The 18,848-nt window shown below is 37.1% G+C and overlaps 1 protein-coding gene across 3 annotated transcripts in view; it reads left to right on the forward strand.

The window, feature by feature from the left end:
- The window catches only part of LOC115627840 (probable nuclear hormone receptor HR3), a 39,274-nt gene that overhangs the window by 16,519 nt on the left and 3,907 nt on the right, over positions 1–18,848 (forward strand). For all 3 annotated transcript variants that reach the window (XM_030523695.1, XM_030523704.1, XM_030523712.1), the window contains exon 2: positions 18,351–18,578. In XM_030523695.1, coding sequence (XP_030379555.1) covers positions 18,351–18,578 — 228 coding nt within the window. The remainder of the gene's footprint in view (positions 1–18,350; positions 18,579–18,848) is intronic.

Raw genomic sequence — 18,848 nt, forward strand, 5'->3', positions numbered from 1 at the left:
CAGCTTTGTTTTCCCAAAAATATATACATATTAGTAATTAATTGGATTTGGATGCAAATTCTTCGTAATGTTGGACAGACAGATTGGACAGATTGTTTTGCACATATGTACATATATTCAAAGCATAAAACCATTCATCAACAGGTATCTATTAGTGTTATCGAAGGTTTATCCTAACCGCATTTATTGTTAGACTTTTCTACAAGCACACCTCTTCCATTTGTGTGGCAGTTGCTGTGTGAATCTCAATATGTAACTATTTTTATATATTCACGGATTAAACTGTACGTAGATACATATGCAGACACTGTATAATGTAAAATATGTAATAGTTAGTCAGTTCGTTGTTGCAGTTGTTGTTGTTCGAAATAAAATGAATTGAATTGAAATGAGCTGCTGCGGCTGCGGCTGCGACGATGACGACGATGATGACGTAGACGACGATGGCGATGCCGGCGACGACGCTGGCGTTGGCAGTGAAAGTCACTTAAGTTTCTCAACGTCCAGCTATGGATATAATAGCAACAACAACAGCTAGCATAATAACAATAACAACAGCAACAACACACATATTATTTAAGGGAAATCCATGAAATTCGTATATGAAGAAAGACACCAAAAATAACATTACGAAACATTATTGCAGGCATATATATACAAACAAAAACCCACACATGCTCACTCACGCATGTGTGTGTATGCGTTTGTAAGTATGTATGTATGTATACAGTGTATGTGCTTGTGTGTCTGTATTTGCATTTGTGTTGGCCTCTCTGTGTGTTGGCAATTAAAGTAATTCGACAAGGCAATCAGTGCGCGTATCTATGAGATATCGAAAGACCTGCTGCATTTTAGCTGACAAACAAACAAACATACACACACATACGCGTACTTCATGTATGCATGTATGTGTGTACTCGTATGCCTACTTCAAAGGCAGCAAAAGCGCGGCATGGTTGTAATAAAGAAATTTGTAAATTAAATTTTTGCGCAGCAGCTATAAAATAAAATAACATAAAAAGCGTGATATTGTAATGCCAAAAAAGCACACACACACACAACTGTGTATGCGTAATTGTGTGTGTGTGTGTGTCGCACATTGTGTGTAAAAGCTTTTGCAGTTTCTTTTTTTCACATTATTTTGTTGCGTTGGCAAATTGAGTTATTTTTGGAACAATGTTGTCTATACATATATATATGTATACATATATACCTATAAGTATTTATATAAATACATAGATATAAACATATATATATACATGCATGCCTATTGAGATTCACATTTCGATTTTGCACATCTGTATACGTGTATATTATATACAGCCTGAGAAGATTTCATATTTCATGTTTGTTTTCATTGAACACTTTACAAGGCGAAATGAAGTGTCCTTTATGTCACACTGTTGTCATATTAACTGCATAGTTCTTGCTGTTAATACATCGTTGGACACTTCAAGATTCTAGGGATATACATTTATTTAGGCTATTCAAGTATATGCACTATTATAATAAATGTAGTTAAATCTGAACAAATCTTCATATTTGTTAAAAAAAAAGCATTCTCTTCACATATTTACTGTAATGAGAAAAGTTTTAGGAAACAGACTGTTTAGACAATACGAGCAAGAAATGTCTATGATATCTGAATAATATCGATGTATTCGTTATAAAGATTCTTGCAATTGGTGAGACTACAAAATATATCCACTTAAAAAAAGAAGAAAGGATAGCCAGTGTACCTATTTTTTTAAAATTCCTTGCGCTTAATGGACGCAAGTCCTTATATTTCCAGCTGTAAGCTTCGGTTTAAAAATCTGATAGAATAGTAAGGCATAGTCGAGCACAAAATCCGATTTAAAATATCTACACTATTATTATTTTTTATTTATTGCAAACATTCTGAAGTTCTAAAGTAGTGGAGAATCGACTCTGCTACAAAAGAGAAGGGACTTCAAAGCATATTTCAGACGATTGCACTCTTCTATTTATATATGTTGACAATGATGTTTGTCAACCAGGGACGGCCAAACTGAATCAGAGATAATATTAAGGTCTTACAAAGAAAAAATATAAATAAAACAGAATAATAAAGGCACCTGAGTGCAGAAAATCTTTATCTATGCACGGTACGGAATGGAGAGCTATAAGTCTAAAGAGTTATAGTTTATACTTGTATGCGAGTAGATTCTCTATATTTGTACGCTGAGTTGAGCTATCAACTTGAATTTCACAAATCAACATCGACGTGCCTAGTTCATCGTCTTCGGTGTGTATGTAAAACAAATCCATTAGCTTATCGGCCGATGTGCGAGCCGATGTAACGACCATTGAGTGCTATGGGCCAATTCGTTTCGGTCGTTGACCTCTGACCCGCTGAGCTCTAGCCGCTGGCCACTGGGCGGTAAATAAATAATGAGTATTCGTCATCTACTGACCAGCAAAGTACATTGGCAATAGTTGTTGTTGTAAGCGCTGTTCTCAGAACATTTAGCTAGTTTAGCCGGCAGCCCATAAATCCCAATCACGTGTACTCTGAGAGGGTGTGTATATGTATATTTATACGTATATGGCTGTGTGTGCGTCGACAAAGGGCTGCACTTGTCGTGTTCGCTCAAAGCTCTGACCAAATCTCATTACTTTCGCCTTCTCAGTGCAATATGTCGCGTGTGTTGGCCATAAAAGTAATATTAAAATATAGAGAGAAAGAAGTACGTACAATTTTTGGCACAATTTTCACTTTTTGCCGCCGCAAGCACAGCAATTAAAAGTAACTGAAACAACAACAACAACCACTACATTTCCTGCATGCATTGCATACAGAAGAAAAACAACAAAAATGTAATAAAAGTAATAAGAAATAACATGTATGTACGAGGGCGACATTCGTCCCGAGAAAAGGCACTTTCCTATTCCTTTCTAAAAAGAAAAAGACTCATAATAATAATTTGTACGCATGCAATTTGCTTTTACGACTTCCGTAAGTCGCCAAAAAGTTTCGCACTTTTTTTTGTTGTATTATTGAAAATTTTCACTCCGTCTCTCTGACAATTTGCCAAAAAGGCAAAAGTACAAAAATGTGAAACAGATAGTAAAGTGAAAGAAATGCGTCGTAAACAGAAAGCGGCTAAACGTGAAAGAGTTGTCGCCGCTTTTGTTGTAGTTGTAGTTGTCGCTGACGCTGAAAGAAAGCAGCAGGCGGGCCAGTACGACTGGCCCTTAGGGGGGTCTAGTGCAGTGGCAGCAGCAGCAGCAGCAGCGAAAAGTACAAAATGTAATACAAATTAACCGAAATATAAGCAAGAGAGAGACTGAAAAAGTCGCAGTCGTCTGTTGTTGTTATTGTTGCTGTGGTCGCTGGGTGAAATGCTTACTTTGCTGATTGTGTAGTCTAGGCACTCACACACACACACACACATACACACACTTACTCACACAAACATATATGTATGTACATACACAGAGACGAGAGCAACTTGCAAGCCACGTCTAACAGCCAACCACCCCCTCCCGAAAGAGCCCTGCGCCAACATGCAGCCCCACAGGCACATAAAAGCGCGCGATAGTGCCGTCCGCTTTTTCGTCGCTTGTTAACATGCGTATGCATAGATATGTGAACACTAGCTATAGTATGTATGTGGACAAATCACTAAGTTGGTCGAAATAAAATCACTTTTTCACAATTCTAGGGAAATGAATTATTAGTACCTAAATGTCAATTTGTTCGTTATATATTTTTTACTTTCGCATTGAATGAAGAAATAAAATAATCTATTTCTAAATTTCTTTTTAATAAATGTATGTATGTATTTACATTCAACGATGCATTTGTAGCTATCGCCGCGGACGCCAGGGTGAAGCATTGCTCCACTGCATGGCTCCGCCCGAGCGCGGACCCGTCTCCATCGTCTTTCCATAAATTCTTTCCTTAGCTTCTCTTTTTCTCATGTACTCTCCGTTTTTTCTCCTATCCAATAAACGAATTAAAAAAAACTTTAAAAATTTATGTATTATGTATTATATACTATACATACAAACGAAATAATTTATAATAAAAATAAGTAATACGCCAGCACTTGAAGAAAATGTCACTTAGTCCCATTACTATATATAAGAAATAGAAGCACCTGCATTCTTAAATCATTGGTTAGAATACATTTATCGGGCAGTGTGCATACACAACTATAAAGTCACTATACGTGCGGGTATCTGCCAACTAGTCCCAACAACGAAAGCAATACCAACAGCACTGCCTGAAAGCGCACAAGCGAGCGAACGAGTGAGCGAGCGCGTCAAAAGCAAGCAAAGCACAATCATCAACAGCGGCAGCAGCAGCGGCGGCGGCGACAGCGTCAACATATAGTAAAAGTCTAAAATCGACAAAAAATTTAATTTCGGCGGTCATTCACCCGCAGTCGCACACACACGCACACACATACATACACGCACGCACACTGAGGCACACAGAAAGAAAGAAGCTGACGATGGCAGCCACATGTCAGCTGGTCGCCGCCTTCATGAGAGAGTGCGTGAGTGCGTGTGTGAGAGTGAACGCCAAAGCCGAAGCTCTTTTATGCGGGAGCAAGCGTCGACGTCACGCACGCGACGACGTTGCCAGCCATAAAGCAAGAGGGGGGCGGCCATTACAACATAATTCTTTCGCTTTCACACAAACACACATACACAAACCAACATTCACAAACCAGCACTCACACAAAAATTTATATACTTTCTTTGACTGAAATTATTATTTACATTTACGCACAAATGCGAGTATAGGCAGAGAAGCGGCAGCATTGACAACGCCAAGTGGCTGCGTCTCTGCCAACGTCGCCGTCGCCGTCACCGTCACCGTTCCCGTCTGAGTCTGCGCCTGCGCCAACGTTTCACATGCCTTCTCGTTGTTGTTGTTTTTAGTGCAGATTAGAAACTGCGTGGGCAGCGCTGCCTGGAGTGGAGCAGTAAGTTGGGGTCGATTTGCCTTAGCTTTTAAGCGGCATTGTTGTTATTGCTGTTGTTGCCTTTGTTCTTATTGTTGCTAGATTACTTCTACATGTTTAAGTGGTTGTTGTAGTTGACTATTTGCCAGCACACGCTCCCTCACCGACATCCCCAAAACAATACGAGTATGCGGGCATTGTTTTGGGTTTGTCATTTGGCAGCCAGACCTAGCCGTTGACAATTATTGCGTGAATTTCTTTGTTATACTCATTGTTGTGTGCGTGTATACATCATACACTTGTACATACATACATATACTATACCTACACACATACATATGTAGCTGTAAATGTGTTAGTTTGTGTGCGTTTGTTTTAATTGCTCAACAAAAAGCTATCGAAGCAAAAGTAGAAACGGCATTTTGTGGGCCGTTAGACGCCTAATTTGATATTTATTCACACGCCCAGCGCATGCAAAAGAAACGGTAAACTGCTGGACTCCCACACTCACTTGAACTGCCATTATTCACTGAAAATGTTGTTGTTGCTGCCCCTGTTATTATTGTCGCTGTTGTTGTAGTTCTCTTGATGCCGTTAGTCCATTTACATTTCACTCTTGATAGTTGACACATGTTTGTAAGTGGTTCAATATGTACATAAATTTATGTACATATGGATGTACATACATACATACATACATACATACTTATATGCGTACAAGTATATGCACACATGTTCAAATATGTATGTATGTATATAATGTGCACATTGAGGGCACGCCAACAACCCTTTCGGCATATTCATTTATACATAATTTGCAACAAATTCAAATATTTCAGAACACACAAAATTCCCATTTCGAAAATTTGTTTTGCATTAAATAAATCAAAAATTTCGTTACTCTGGTGCTATTCGAGTTCATTCGCATTTGTCCTGAAAACAAAACACACGCAAAGTGTTCTGTTCTTTTTATTATTATTGCGGTTTTATGAAGTTTTTTTTTTGGGGTTTCTTTCGATATAACAACCACAGGCCTAAAAGAATATACTACATAGCACTTGGTTAAGTATGTATGTAAGTAGTTCAATGAACTTCAGTCTTTGGTTAGCATTTTTAGCGCTTAAAGCACAATCAATATTTATAATCGCAAGTGTTCAGGATTTTGTAAAAGATTTTCTTCTGAATATCTTTTATACATTTATATGAATATTCTCTTATCTTTATATTTGATCAAAAAATCAAGTGATAGTTTTAAGCTTCAAAAAAATAACATTGATACAGCATGTCAGTAAATCAAAATAAATCAAAAGCTTATAATGTTATTTATAAAATGAAATATTTGTTTAAACCCTAATTCTGAAATAATTTCGCCAATTCTTAGACATAGTATTTTTGAAGATGTATTTGGAGAATTGAATTGTTTTTATAATTTATTTAGCCTTTGCACCCTATTTGTTAGATTGTCTGCTCAATTCAAATGATCATATCACACACATATATGTATGGGTATGTGTATATGTACAATAAATAGATGTTGTGAAAATATCGCAGCACTGCCTTAGAGTTTTCGATCCAATCAGTGGAAGTTGCTGTTACAGTCGCAATCAAGCGAGCTCGAATAGTTTTTCATTACTTAAACCTTTGTACAACATATGTATATACATATGTGCATCAATATGTATGTTTGTATAAATTATAAAAATAAACTCGAATGGCAGATAAGCAAGCCAGAAATGTGTGTCATAAGGCCACAACTTCAATGCTACTTATTAGACAAGAGAAGAGTAGCGAAGAAACGATTGCGCCATAGGAGACTTGAGACTTGTGTCTGATTACTGACTAATACTAATATGCACATAAGTACAGTTTTTATGGCCAAATGTACCTCCTGGACTCGTTTAGCTAATTATATGTTTAGTGTCTACGCTGCGTATACGCATCGCGCAGACCTCTCAATATCGGCAAATTTATGCAACGAGACAGACATTAGAGCACAAAAACAAAAACTCAAAAAATACATGTTTTGCTTGATAATTATAAAGTAGCAAAAAAAAAACAAATATTAAAAAAAATATAAAATAAAATGCAATGCATCAATGCTTCAGAATCGACGACGACGGCGGACGGCGACTGCTACGTCGACTCCGGCTGCAACTGAGTATCTTATCTAGGCAACTGCTCTCGCATATTTAGTTTCGTGCCTGCCTGCCTGCCTGCCTGCATGTGCGTGAGTTTGTCTCTCGCATACCTACATATATATGTATATATGTACATACATACATATATGCACCAACATAGAGGCAAATAAAAGATTGCATGCGCCGTGTATGTGTGCCCCACAATGCAGCGACAGCTGCTGGCCCCACAACCACAAACAACACCAGCAGCAGCAACAAAAACGAAACAAAAATACCAACACATAAAACAAAAAAAAAAAAAAAACACAAAAAAAAGAAACGACGTAGCGCGCGCCAAATGAATAGACGAATATATTTGTGCTGCTTCTATGTATGTATGTGTGTGTGTGTGCGCGCTGCACACACAAAAATGCAACGCCGCTAACGTTGTGGCCATCGCCTGCATCTGCGTCTGCGTCCGCGTCTGCGTCGCCGTCACCACCAACAGCGCCGTCGCCGCCCCCTCCCTGGCCGCTCGTCAACAAACGGCAAGTTAGAGGCGAGCGCGCCAACAAATGCGAAAAACTGGGACAAAGTTGAACAGACGAGCCAAGGACGGATATTAGTGCGCGCACAGTTGCATGATGAAGCGACGTTGGCGCTGGCGAAGTCAGCAACAACAGCAGCAACAGCAACAACAACGACAACAACAGTAACAGAGCAGCAACAAATACAGCTTTGACGGCGACAACTGCAAACTGTTGTTGTTTTGTTTTCTTGTTAGATGCATGCATTTTATTGTTGTAGCTGTTGTCGCCGTTGCTGTTGTTGTTGCTGCTGCTAGTGGCGCGACGGCTTCTCTGTGTGTACATACACATATATGTGTGTATGTGTGTATGCGTGTGTAAATATATGTATACTTGTGATTTTATGCGAACTACACTAAAAAAATTGCATTTGGGACTGACATCTAATTCTAACTGAAATAAAAAAGTTTTCTTAAAATAGAATACAAGTAGAACTTAGTACTAAGAAGTTAAATTTCATTTAACAGTAATAACGGGCACCAAATGCATATTTAAATTCATTATGTTATACAAATTATAATAATAATGCAAATGTGGCATACAAATAATGAAAATATTTATTGTTTAACGGAACAAATGCAGGACAAAAATGACGGAAATTAAGAAACAGTCGTTTCCGAGAGGATTTAAGCTTTGATTGCTCTGAATTGGCTCTCAATTGTAAATAAGTCAGAAAATGTGAATCATAAACATTTTTAATAAGATTTTGATATTTCGCTAATTGCTAAGCCAGAAAAATTAAGAAATGGGATCACAATTATGTGGCATCCTCCAACTCAGTTAGGCCGCAAAAACAATGGCTAAGAAACAATTTCTAAACCATTTCGGAACTTCAGCAGAATTTTTTTTTAATTTATTATTTTTATTTATTTAATAAATGTTAACTCAAGTTTTAGGAAACTTTAAATATAGGCATTTCATTTTTTACAATGTATGTGTATATGCATGTCTGTTTGTATATCGGGTCGAGTCTGCTCGAAATGACTTGAAATTTGTGATTAGAATTTACTGTGGCGGAGTGGCTTGCAATTCTTGTTTTTGCTTTTTTTTGGTGAAGGCTGGAGGGCGTCGGGTATTTTGCATTTGACGAATGTTTTATTCCTATTGCTGTTGTTATTGTTGCTATGTATCTACATACATAAGTAAAGCAGTAGCCACCAACTGTACGTGGTACTCACGCACTTTGTTGTTGGCTACGCACTCGGTATCGCGTATACGCAACCTCGAACATAAGTTTCTGTATTTCTTATTTTATTTCATATTATTTTTATTTTTTGGCTGAAGAGACAGAAAACGTTAATTAGCATGCCGGAAAACCTGTTTTTCCAGTTAAAGTTTTCACACACAGACACTGACGGAGACACATTCAGAGGCTGAGGCCAAACGGCAATGAATGGATTTTCTTTAAGAATTTTTGCGCATTTGAGTCTAAGCCAAAAGAAAAACAATAACTACAACAACAAGCAGTCTCACACACACACACATACAGAAATACACTTATCGTCGCCATTTTCTGTTTTTGCAGTTGCTGCTCAACTTGAAAAAATCTCGTTTAGGAAATTGTTTACTGCAGTTTGGGGTTCTTTTCGCTGTCTGACTATCTGTCTGTCTTTCTGTCAGGCTTGTGTCAGCTCCGCTGCAGCTTTTTTGGCTTTTGGCAAATTTAGTTAAAGCACTTAAATACCATAAATAAGTGGCTATTTAATTGCAGCAGCTGTTGTTGTTTTTGTAGTTGCTATTCGATGCAGCGCTTTATGCACAAAATTGCGCAAAAATAAAAGAGTCAACAACACATACAAATGCACTTTGGTCTATCTACGTGTTTCTGTGTGTGTGTGCGTATATGTGTGTGGCTTTTGAGGTTTTCAAGGTATTTTTTTGCGTTAAATCGTTATTGTTGTTGCAGTCGTTGTCGCTGCATTTGAAGCGTGCATAAATAATGCAAAAGGCCTACTTTTTATGGGAATTATGTTTTTGTGCGCATGCATATATGTATGTATGTACATAAATAAGCTTGTTTGTATGTACATACATATGTCTGTAACTATTTATGTATGCACCGCCTGCCATTGTTATGGAAATTCAAGCGACTGTGCATTAGAATAGAAATATTTTCCAGCAATTGACTTTTTGGGCAATTTTCTATTGGGCTGTAAGCATACAAGAACACAAAAGAGGCCACATATAACTTTAAAAGGCAAGGCAATGGCATAAAAAAGGGAATTATTCCAATATACTTACATAGGTATTTTAAGAATAGAGCCGACCGTTTTCTGTCCAGTGCTTGCAATGTAAAGCATATAGAAGTTCTTGTCTTTGATGACAAATGTGTTGGTAATGAAATTATATTCCTTATTTCTTCCTTTCTTAAGATAATATAGAAAGTGTAAAAAATACTTATTCATAGCTTGGATTTTTTAGCTCTCCGCTCACAAGACTGAGGTTTAAACTCTATAAATTAGTTTATAAATGTTATATGTACATTGGAAATTTTTAGTTCACGCATACGCATTTCTGCAAAAACATTATTAAATTTATCATAAGCGCGATTCATTTTTGTATTAGTTAGAACCTTGAAGGCGGCCAATCGCTGCAACTTCACAGCTTGTTAGTGAACTTAATTGTAGGCAAGTATCGTTACTTTTTGTGTATTATTTTTTCTTTTTAATTCGTTAACAAGTTATTTAAAATTGTTTTAGGAAAGGTATATACGTGAACGAGATTTAATCAACCAAAATACTTTTGCTCACCCTTTTATAAGAGGCTAGAATTTTATTCATAGCAGGATGGGCATACTCAATAATAGTCATAATTGTGGTAAAACATATTTGGAAAGTAATTAAACTAAGAAATATATCCATATTCCCCACACAAATGAAAATATTGTAAGTTTCCAATAAACTAAAAATTCTTCAGCTTTACATTTGGCAGTTTTCATCCCCAATGTTCTTATTTGTAGGCACAGTTTCATGTAGAAACTCATATATTTTTACAGAAATTGCTGGCACATGAATCATTAAGTCAAATTTGTTGCCATATTGGCAAGACTCGGACACATTCGACGTAAATTTTAACGAACAAATTGCTCACTTTTCATCACGTGAAACGTATACGTGATGTTTAAGTAAAAATCATTTTAAATATAATAAATAACGTGTATGTATTGTTTATATATGTATGTGCACGTCAAGGGATTGGCCAAAAATACAACCACACACACACGCACACACATACACAAAGCTCGCAACGTGAACAACAAATCAACAGTTATAATGGCATTTTAAAATGTGAAAAGCTGACAAACGTGCGCAGACCTTTTGGCAGAGTCGAAACTTTCTTTCACACACACACATGCACACACGACACTAACACACTCATAAAAATGCATTCTAAGAGGCAGTTTAAGCAGACATCCGTCGGAGAGCTTATCTGATTTGCAATATTTTATTTGTATTTAACAAATTGTAATAATCGAATTAACCTACTTGGCAACTTCTCTGATGGACTTTATCGCTGGCTTTCTTAGAGTGTAAATATTTGTTATGCTCTTATACATACGTGTATGTAAGAAATGATATTCTTTGGCACACTCACACAAACCAGCTAGCTGCTTACAAATTACATCATTTTGGTAAAATATTTTGTCTTTTCATTAATCGACAAAAATGGCAAGTTCTTTTCTTCGCTTATTTATTTTTTACGTTTTTGTTGTTGTTGTTGTTTGAATCGTGGGTCAGTAAACTCTCGCCCGAAAATTTGTGTATGAGATCTTTGTTGGCAACAAAAGAACGCGGCAATGGCACGTCTCGCATACACACACACACACACACACACACACACACACACGTACACGCACACATCTGTATGCGAAATGTAAACATTACAGAAATGCCTGTCAAAGTGACGCCAAAAGGCGCAGCGGTACCCAAAAAAGCCAACCACGATGGTCACCCAGTCACGAGGGACGTATGTGTGTGTGTGTGTGTGTGTGTGAGTTGAACTGACTTTGAGCTTTGGTGGACGCACAGCTATGCGCGTAATTTAAAATTATATTATGATTATTAAGTATGCGCAGTGTTGGCCACAATTACACCAACAACAGTTCTGCAAACGGCATGTGAAGAATGAATGAAATGCACAACGGGCATTTACAAATTCTAACGGCGTCTCGATATGTAAATCATGAGCAACAACAACGGCGAATATGCAAAAAGAAAGCGCCGCAAACACATAGTATAAGCATGAGTAGCAACAAAAAGTTACGTAGCCAAACATGTTAATGTGCGGTCTAACGGAATTTCGCAAAAAGCGAACCGGCTAGAGCCTTCTCACCTCTTCCTCAGCCCCAACTGCCCTTTTCACTTGTGAAAGCTGTACGAATGAAACGAGTTTGAGTCAAAGAACCAAAACACACACAGCACACACACACACGCAGATACGCTGAGCTGAGAGCAGCAAGCAAATAAGAGAAAGAGAGAGCACATTTTAATTAATCACGCTAGTGATGGACTTGGCTTTTGCGACACGGCACGACGACGAAATGGCGCAGTGAGCCCATATATGACACTATCCGTTTTTTTTGTTTGTTATAAATTCAATCATTAACATAAAAGTAGAATTTATTTTCATTATGCAAAAATAAAAATATTATTGTCCAAATTCAATAAACAGTATCAATTATACTGATTATATTTTTACTAATAATAGTATCCATAAAATAAAAAACAACATAAATAGATACAATTTTCAGGAATAATAATACCAAGTTCCAGCATCGCTTCAAGATATGATCGGATATATTATTTAATAGGTTCAAAAAAGTAACATTATTTGCTTAATTTAAATTTAATGAATCAAAATTTGCAATGCACTAATTACAACTAACATGGCTTTTTCGACCAAAATTTCAAGGCTTTTCAATCAATCAAAAAATTGGGATATTTTTACATTTAGATTGGGAGTTATCTCAATCAAAACTTTTTGTTTTATATCCTATTAATTTGGGCGTGTTTTATTTTTTTTCTTTATTCAACACAAATACACATGGTATGTTAGAAAATCAGAATATGCAACTTAAACACGCGTGTACACGCAAACTCACACCCACAATATGCATTTTCCATTTAGCTGCCTCTTCGCTGCTCTAAGAGCGTGCCGAAGAATAAACAGTTATTTGTTAAATAAGAGACAAATGTTGTGACAGAGCGACTATTAACAACACAGTGCTCGCGTTGACTACGAAGTTGCTGCGACTGCTTTGGCTCCACAACTTGTGCTCACTTTTTGCCACGCAATTCAGTCGCATTCTCCCGCTCACTGACGCTCTCAATGGGTTGGCAGGCAACTGGTGCATTGACCCCACAACGAACTGACCCACTTACGAAGCTGCTTTTGCGAATATGGCCGAATGGCGAAGGCGCGCGCGCTCGTGTCGCCCGTATTCGCCACTTCGGCAGCAACAATAACAACAACAACAACAACAAGAAGAAGAACAACAACCGCAGAAGCAACTTGTGCAATAGGCAGCCACAGTCTGGCATTCAGTCAGACGGTAAGACAGTAAGTTAGTTGGCTAGTCAGTCGGCCAACTCGTTCGGCACTCGCTCCGATGCTTGGCCCGCAGTTGGCTTTGGCTGCTTCGACTGGCTGCTGGTAACGATTTCTCGTTTTGTTGGCGCTGCGGCAACTGCTGCAACAATCTGAGGTATTATGTATTTTTGCACAAATGTTGTTGTTGCTGTTGTTATTGTTATTGTTGTTGTTATTATTTTATTTGACTTGGCCATTCGCTTGGATTCCCATTGTACAGCAGCTACTCTGCTTGCCTTCAGTTTTCGTCCGTTGTTGCTGTTGCATTTGCCAAAAACTGCAAATCAGATGCGACTTTTTGCATGTGTGTGTGTGTGCGTATGTGTGTGTGTGCGTATGTGTTTTCGCACATGTCGGTGCATATTAATTTTGTGCATACTTTATTTTCCTTTTTTCGCACATTTTACTGCACTCTGTTTCTCTTTTTGTTTCTGTTTTTATTTTCTGCAAACATTTGCAATAAAGAAGAACATATTAATTTCGACTTCTGGTTATTAAGCTGCACCCGGGCCAGGCAAGATTAAAACAAAAAGAACGCAAATAGGCAAAGGCATGCAAATAAATTGCATATAAAAAAAACTTTCGTGATTTCTTATTTGCTTTTGTTGCAGTTTTTTGTTTTTGTGGCCTGCAGCCCCATTCAGAATTTATTGCAATATTTTCGCGAAATTTGCTGGCAATTGCCAGAATGCATGCTTTTTAGCAGCCTCAGCGTGTTTTCTTTTCGCACGTTCAACTGAGCGTATGCGTAATGTGCTTTAACAGTCTGCCAATCCTGTGCCCATTCCTTGCATAAACATATCGTTAATAACCTCCATATTAACATACTTTCTTCAGCGTTCTCGGAAACGTTTCATTCAAATTAAACCCAATTTATGATCGGCCGCTGCTTTACAAAGTTTATTTTGCTATTGCGTAAATATTAATAATATTTAATGTAAGTTTACTTTTACGAAACTCGTAAATGAGTAGTATATAAAAGCTCTAAACAGTTAATATTATTTATATGTAAATTAAAGTTAATGCCACTAAAGTAACATAGTTGTTTCTGCCGGAATCTTAAGCTACCACACCTTGAACATTGGTAGCTAAAATTATTTTGTATAAATTTGCTTTTCTTGGGAAGTGTACAAATAATTATGTGCTTTCTAAAGTAGGATCTGAAGTAAGGAAGCTTTGAATTGGCTAGGATATTGAATTTGAGGTTGGAAACGAATGAGTCGTACGTTGATGAGTTTTTTGTAGAGCATAAGCATAATCTTAAAATTATTATTATGGTTATACAGAAGTAATTGTAAAAATATTATCCTTATACTTAATTTAGTTATATGTTTAAAAAATATTATCACTACTAATACGCTTTGTATTTTTTTTAGTTTGAACAGAATCGATGTTTTAGCATCAATGGTATACCAATTTGGCATTGAAAAACAGCACCAAAATAATGCCAAGTTTTATAGTTTCTTAAACAAAAGTATTTAATTTAAACTTCATTTCAAATTGACGTCAAATAAATGTTGTCCACAAAAGTGTAGCTTCAATCATTTCATTTCGTTTTGATTTAATGATTATTTCTTGTATGGAATAATTAGTTTGTGAAAATCTCCCGGTATCATTCCGAGACATTGAAAATTCAACCAGTTTTGCGCAACAGAAATATACATATGTATGTACATATGTACAGGGTGCGCCATCTTTTATGTCGCTTTGTCATTAGTGAACCGATTGACTTGAGTAGACCAGTGTTGAATACGTCAGTTCAAGAAATTGTACAGAACCAAATTAAATAAAAATATCTCGTACATGAAAATCGGTTGTTTATTTTCAAAGATATTCAATGTTTACATACCGACATAAAAGATGGCGCACCCTGTACTTATATACATATATATGTACATATGTACTTATATACATATGTACTTATATACATATGTATGTACATATGTATGTACTTATATACATATGTACACGTACATATATCTCAGTGTAACGTGCTTCAACATATGAAAGCGTGCCGTGCGGCTGATAGCGATAAATGATAGTAACTTTTCTCTTCTTAGAACTGAAATACACACTTTAAACAATTATCCCGTAACTGGGAGTACGTTTCAAAAGCGTAAAGCACTGCTTAGACTCGGCCGAAAAAAATGAAAAAAAAAAAAACTACGCGAGTGAAACATTTTTAAGTCATCTTCGTCTTATGGAATGCGATGCAGTCGAACTGTGTTGCAGTCACTATGCAGAGCTATTGCTGTTGCTGCCACCGCCCAACCCCCAAGCGCAAAGCCAGACTGTCAGTCCATCATTCTGTCAGTTTGTCAGCCTGTTTTGTGACTACGACGTCAACAGCGACGGCGATGGCGACGGCGACGTCGACACACATTCGGAAAAGCGGTTGTTGTTCTTGCGATTGTTGCAGTTGCACTCAGCTCTCTCTTAATCGCAGCCGCAATGCTCGCAAAGAGAGCAATGGCCGTTTAAGAGCGGCACAAGAATGAAGAGTATATTTCGTTTGAAGTTAAGAGCAGAACTTTCTTTTCAATATGTTTTGGTTTTCATTAATATTACTCATTTCATTCGCAAGCACACACACACACACACACATATACCAACACATACGCTTTGTGAGGCTCACGTAATGTGAGAACATGAATATGAGTGTATGTTTTTAGTGGGTCTGTGTGTGTTGTATGATTTGTATATGGCTGGCGTATAATACTGCCGTGTTGGGGAAAAGTTCATTGACACTTGAAAAGCATTTCAGTCAGTCAGTCACTCGCATACACACACACACACACTCACTCACTCAACTCTTACTCACTCACTTGCTTGTGCTGTGCGCTCATCAACTGTCACACATTTCTCCAATAGTGGCACTGCCAGCAGCAGCAGCAGCAGCAACAACAACAAAGCAACGTCAACAGCTTGGCACATTTTTGAGCTAGATGTTGTGTTGTGTTTTGATTACGCGGCTGCTGCGTTGCTGCTGCGACGCTGGCGTCGTCATTGCCGGCGCTGCTGTTCACGACGTCCGCGCTTATGTCTGTGTTTGTTGTCTGCGTTCGGTTCAGCGCGCGCACCTCTTTCATCCTCGTGGGTAAATACGCAAAGCGGTATATTACACAATAGTCAACAACAACAATAAAAACAACAGTCGCTCAATCGTACGTAGCAGCCAAGTGGATTCTTTTTTAATGTTTACGGAGCATTTTGCATGGCCCAGTGCAACAGTGGCTCCACAACACCCAAGAACCAGTTCTATTCAGCACGTGTATATGTGTATGTGTGTAGAAGAGAGTGCATTTACTGTCAGAGCTACACTTAGATAAAAAGTGTCAGATGTCGCTTTATAATGTAGAAATCCCTCTTTAAAAACATCTGACTGCAGCCAGCACTACTTTGTTAAAAGCTTTCTTTTAAATACAATTGTTTTCTATTTGAGCTTTGTCTTCTACATAAGAACATTATTTTTCTGGAAATGTATTTCTTTGTTAGTTTCTGCGGTTTTACTTGTAAAATTACGTTTCTACATCAAACGGACGATCTCGCCTCGAAAGCTATAAAAAAAGGATATGCTAGAGATTTATAATTGTAATTAATTGTGAAATCCCCTAACTTTGGAGAACATTTTTCTTTCATTTCAAGCATTTTAAGTTTTACAGCGATTTTTTAAATTCAAGAAATTGATTTTTTCTGAGTGTACAACGCATGTAACTGATCAGTCTGTTGTTCTCTTTGTTACGAAGAACTCTTGTATTACATCATCGTAGTTGTCGTAAGAACCGCGTTTGTTTATTTGTGTGTGTGTGTGTGTGCGTCAGCTTCTCCGCGGCTTCTTCTGTCGTGTTGTCAAAGGATTGTTAGAGGCAGCGACAGAGGCAGTGTCAGAGGCATGGGCAAGGGCAGCGAGGGAATCCCAACCCCAACACAGCTGTCTGCCACACAATTCACTTGAGTTGCGTTTCGCATTATTCTCTAAGCAGACAACAATAACAAGTACAACATGCAGCTCTAGGTATTGTGCGGTTATTGCGCAATAGAGTTCTTTGAATGCTTTGTTCTATTTCTTCGCGAAGGATTACGGGTTACTCGCGTACGCTAAGAGTGCACGAATTGCAGTTCAATTGAAGTTTCTTATGCCATATGGTTGTAATTGACAGAGCAGGATATAATAATTAGTCGAACTAGAGTTACTTACATATGTCTACAAAGGAGAAATTTGCCTCCGCAAAACAAGAAGTCTCGTCAAAAAAACCAAATATTATCGAATAACCTGAAAACATCAAACTTAAATCGACTTAATTTACACATACAAATGTTTTCTACTATTTTGAGAAAAAAAAAGATTATTTTGAGAAAATTTCTCAAATACCAATAGATATCCTACCAAGATTACTTTTTCCACCGATCATTTTCATGTCAGCTATATGGTATAATGTACCGATTTTTATGAAACTGGAGGTTAGGGTAAAGTACAGTATGAACTCGGTAATGGCAACTAAAGACAACCAGGGTATTTGCACTTTTGGAAATTTTTGCACCTATAGATAAACATTTTATAACTTGAAAAATGCTAAATAAAAGGGTTTTTATGACGCTATAAACTTAATTTTTATTTGAAAGCCTATTTTGAACATATTTGTTTGTTTTTTTGCCTGAATTATTTGCTTATTTTTGCTTATTATTATTATTTTGTTATTAAGGATAACAACAGTCCTACGAAGCTCCGAAAGAAATATTTTTTATTGGAATATCATATCCCTTAACATACATTTTTTATAAAATTTACAAGATCTAGGAATTATAAGTACAAGTATTTCCTTAAGATTTCCCTGCTGAACTCTACATACACTATTAATAAATATCAAATCATAAATACGTAAAGAATTCAAAATGTAACTAGTCTACAGTAACTAAAATTAGAATTTGAAGAAACCAGCACTAGTTGAAATTACACAGTACAATCTATTTGTTAGAGTGGTGGTAGAATGTGGAATTGGACTTACAATGCCTAAAATTCAATGTTGAACTTAGTCGTATAATAAAATGTTAAAGACTCTATAGTACTTTTATCCTTAAACATCCATGCTAATTAGTTCTTTCATTTAATCTGCTTTCAGCTCAAATTGAGATAATTCCATGCAAAGTTTGTGGCGACAAATCGTCCGGCGTTCACTACGGCGTTATCACCTGTGAGGGCTGCAAGGGATTTTTTCGTCGTTCACAGAGCTCCGTGGTCAACTATCAGTGTCCGCGCAACAAGCAATGTGTTGTGGATCGGGTTAATCGAAATCGCTGTCAATACTGTAGACTGCAAAAGTGCCTAAAACTGGGAATGAGTCGTGATGGTAAGTAAATGCGATGTCACCCGAAATGTTAGACAAGTTTATAGGCCTGCTTGTTCGTTGAATGCATAATTGATATTAGAAGCTATATCCAGATAAGTCATTTAAAACTGCACTAAAGAAACAATCGAATAAAAAAGAAAAGTTTTTTTTTCATTTGTAAACATTTAAATGTAATATGAGATTTGATTTAACTGGCTGGTGATTCTTGAAATAATATTTATACGCAAATAGTGTCGAACTATCTTCTTTTAATTCAATAAGAGATTGATT

This window comes from Scaptodrosophila lebanonensis, unplaced genomic scaffold (assembly GCF_003285725.1).
Source record: "Scaptodrosophila lebanonensis strain 11010-0011.00,11010-0021.00 unplaced genomic scaffold, SlebRS2 tig00000001-arrow-pilon, whole genome shotgun sequence".
Taxonomy (NCBI): Eukaryota; Metazoa; Arthropoda; class Insecta; order Diptera; family Drosophilidae; genus Scaptodrosophila; species Scaptodrosophila lebanonensis.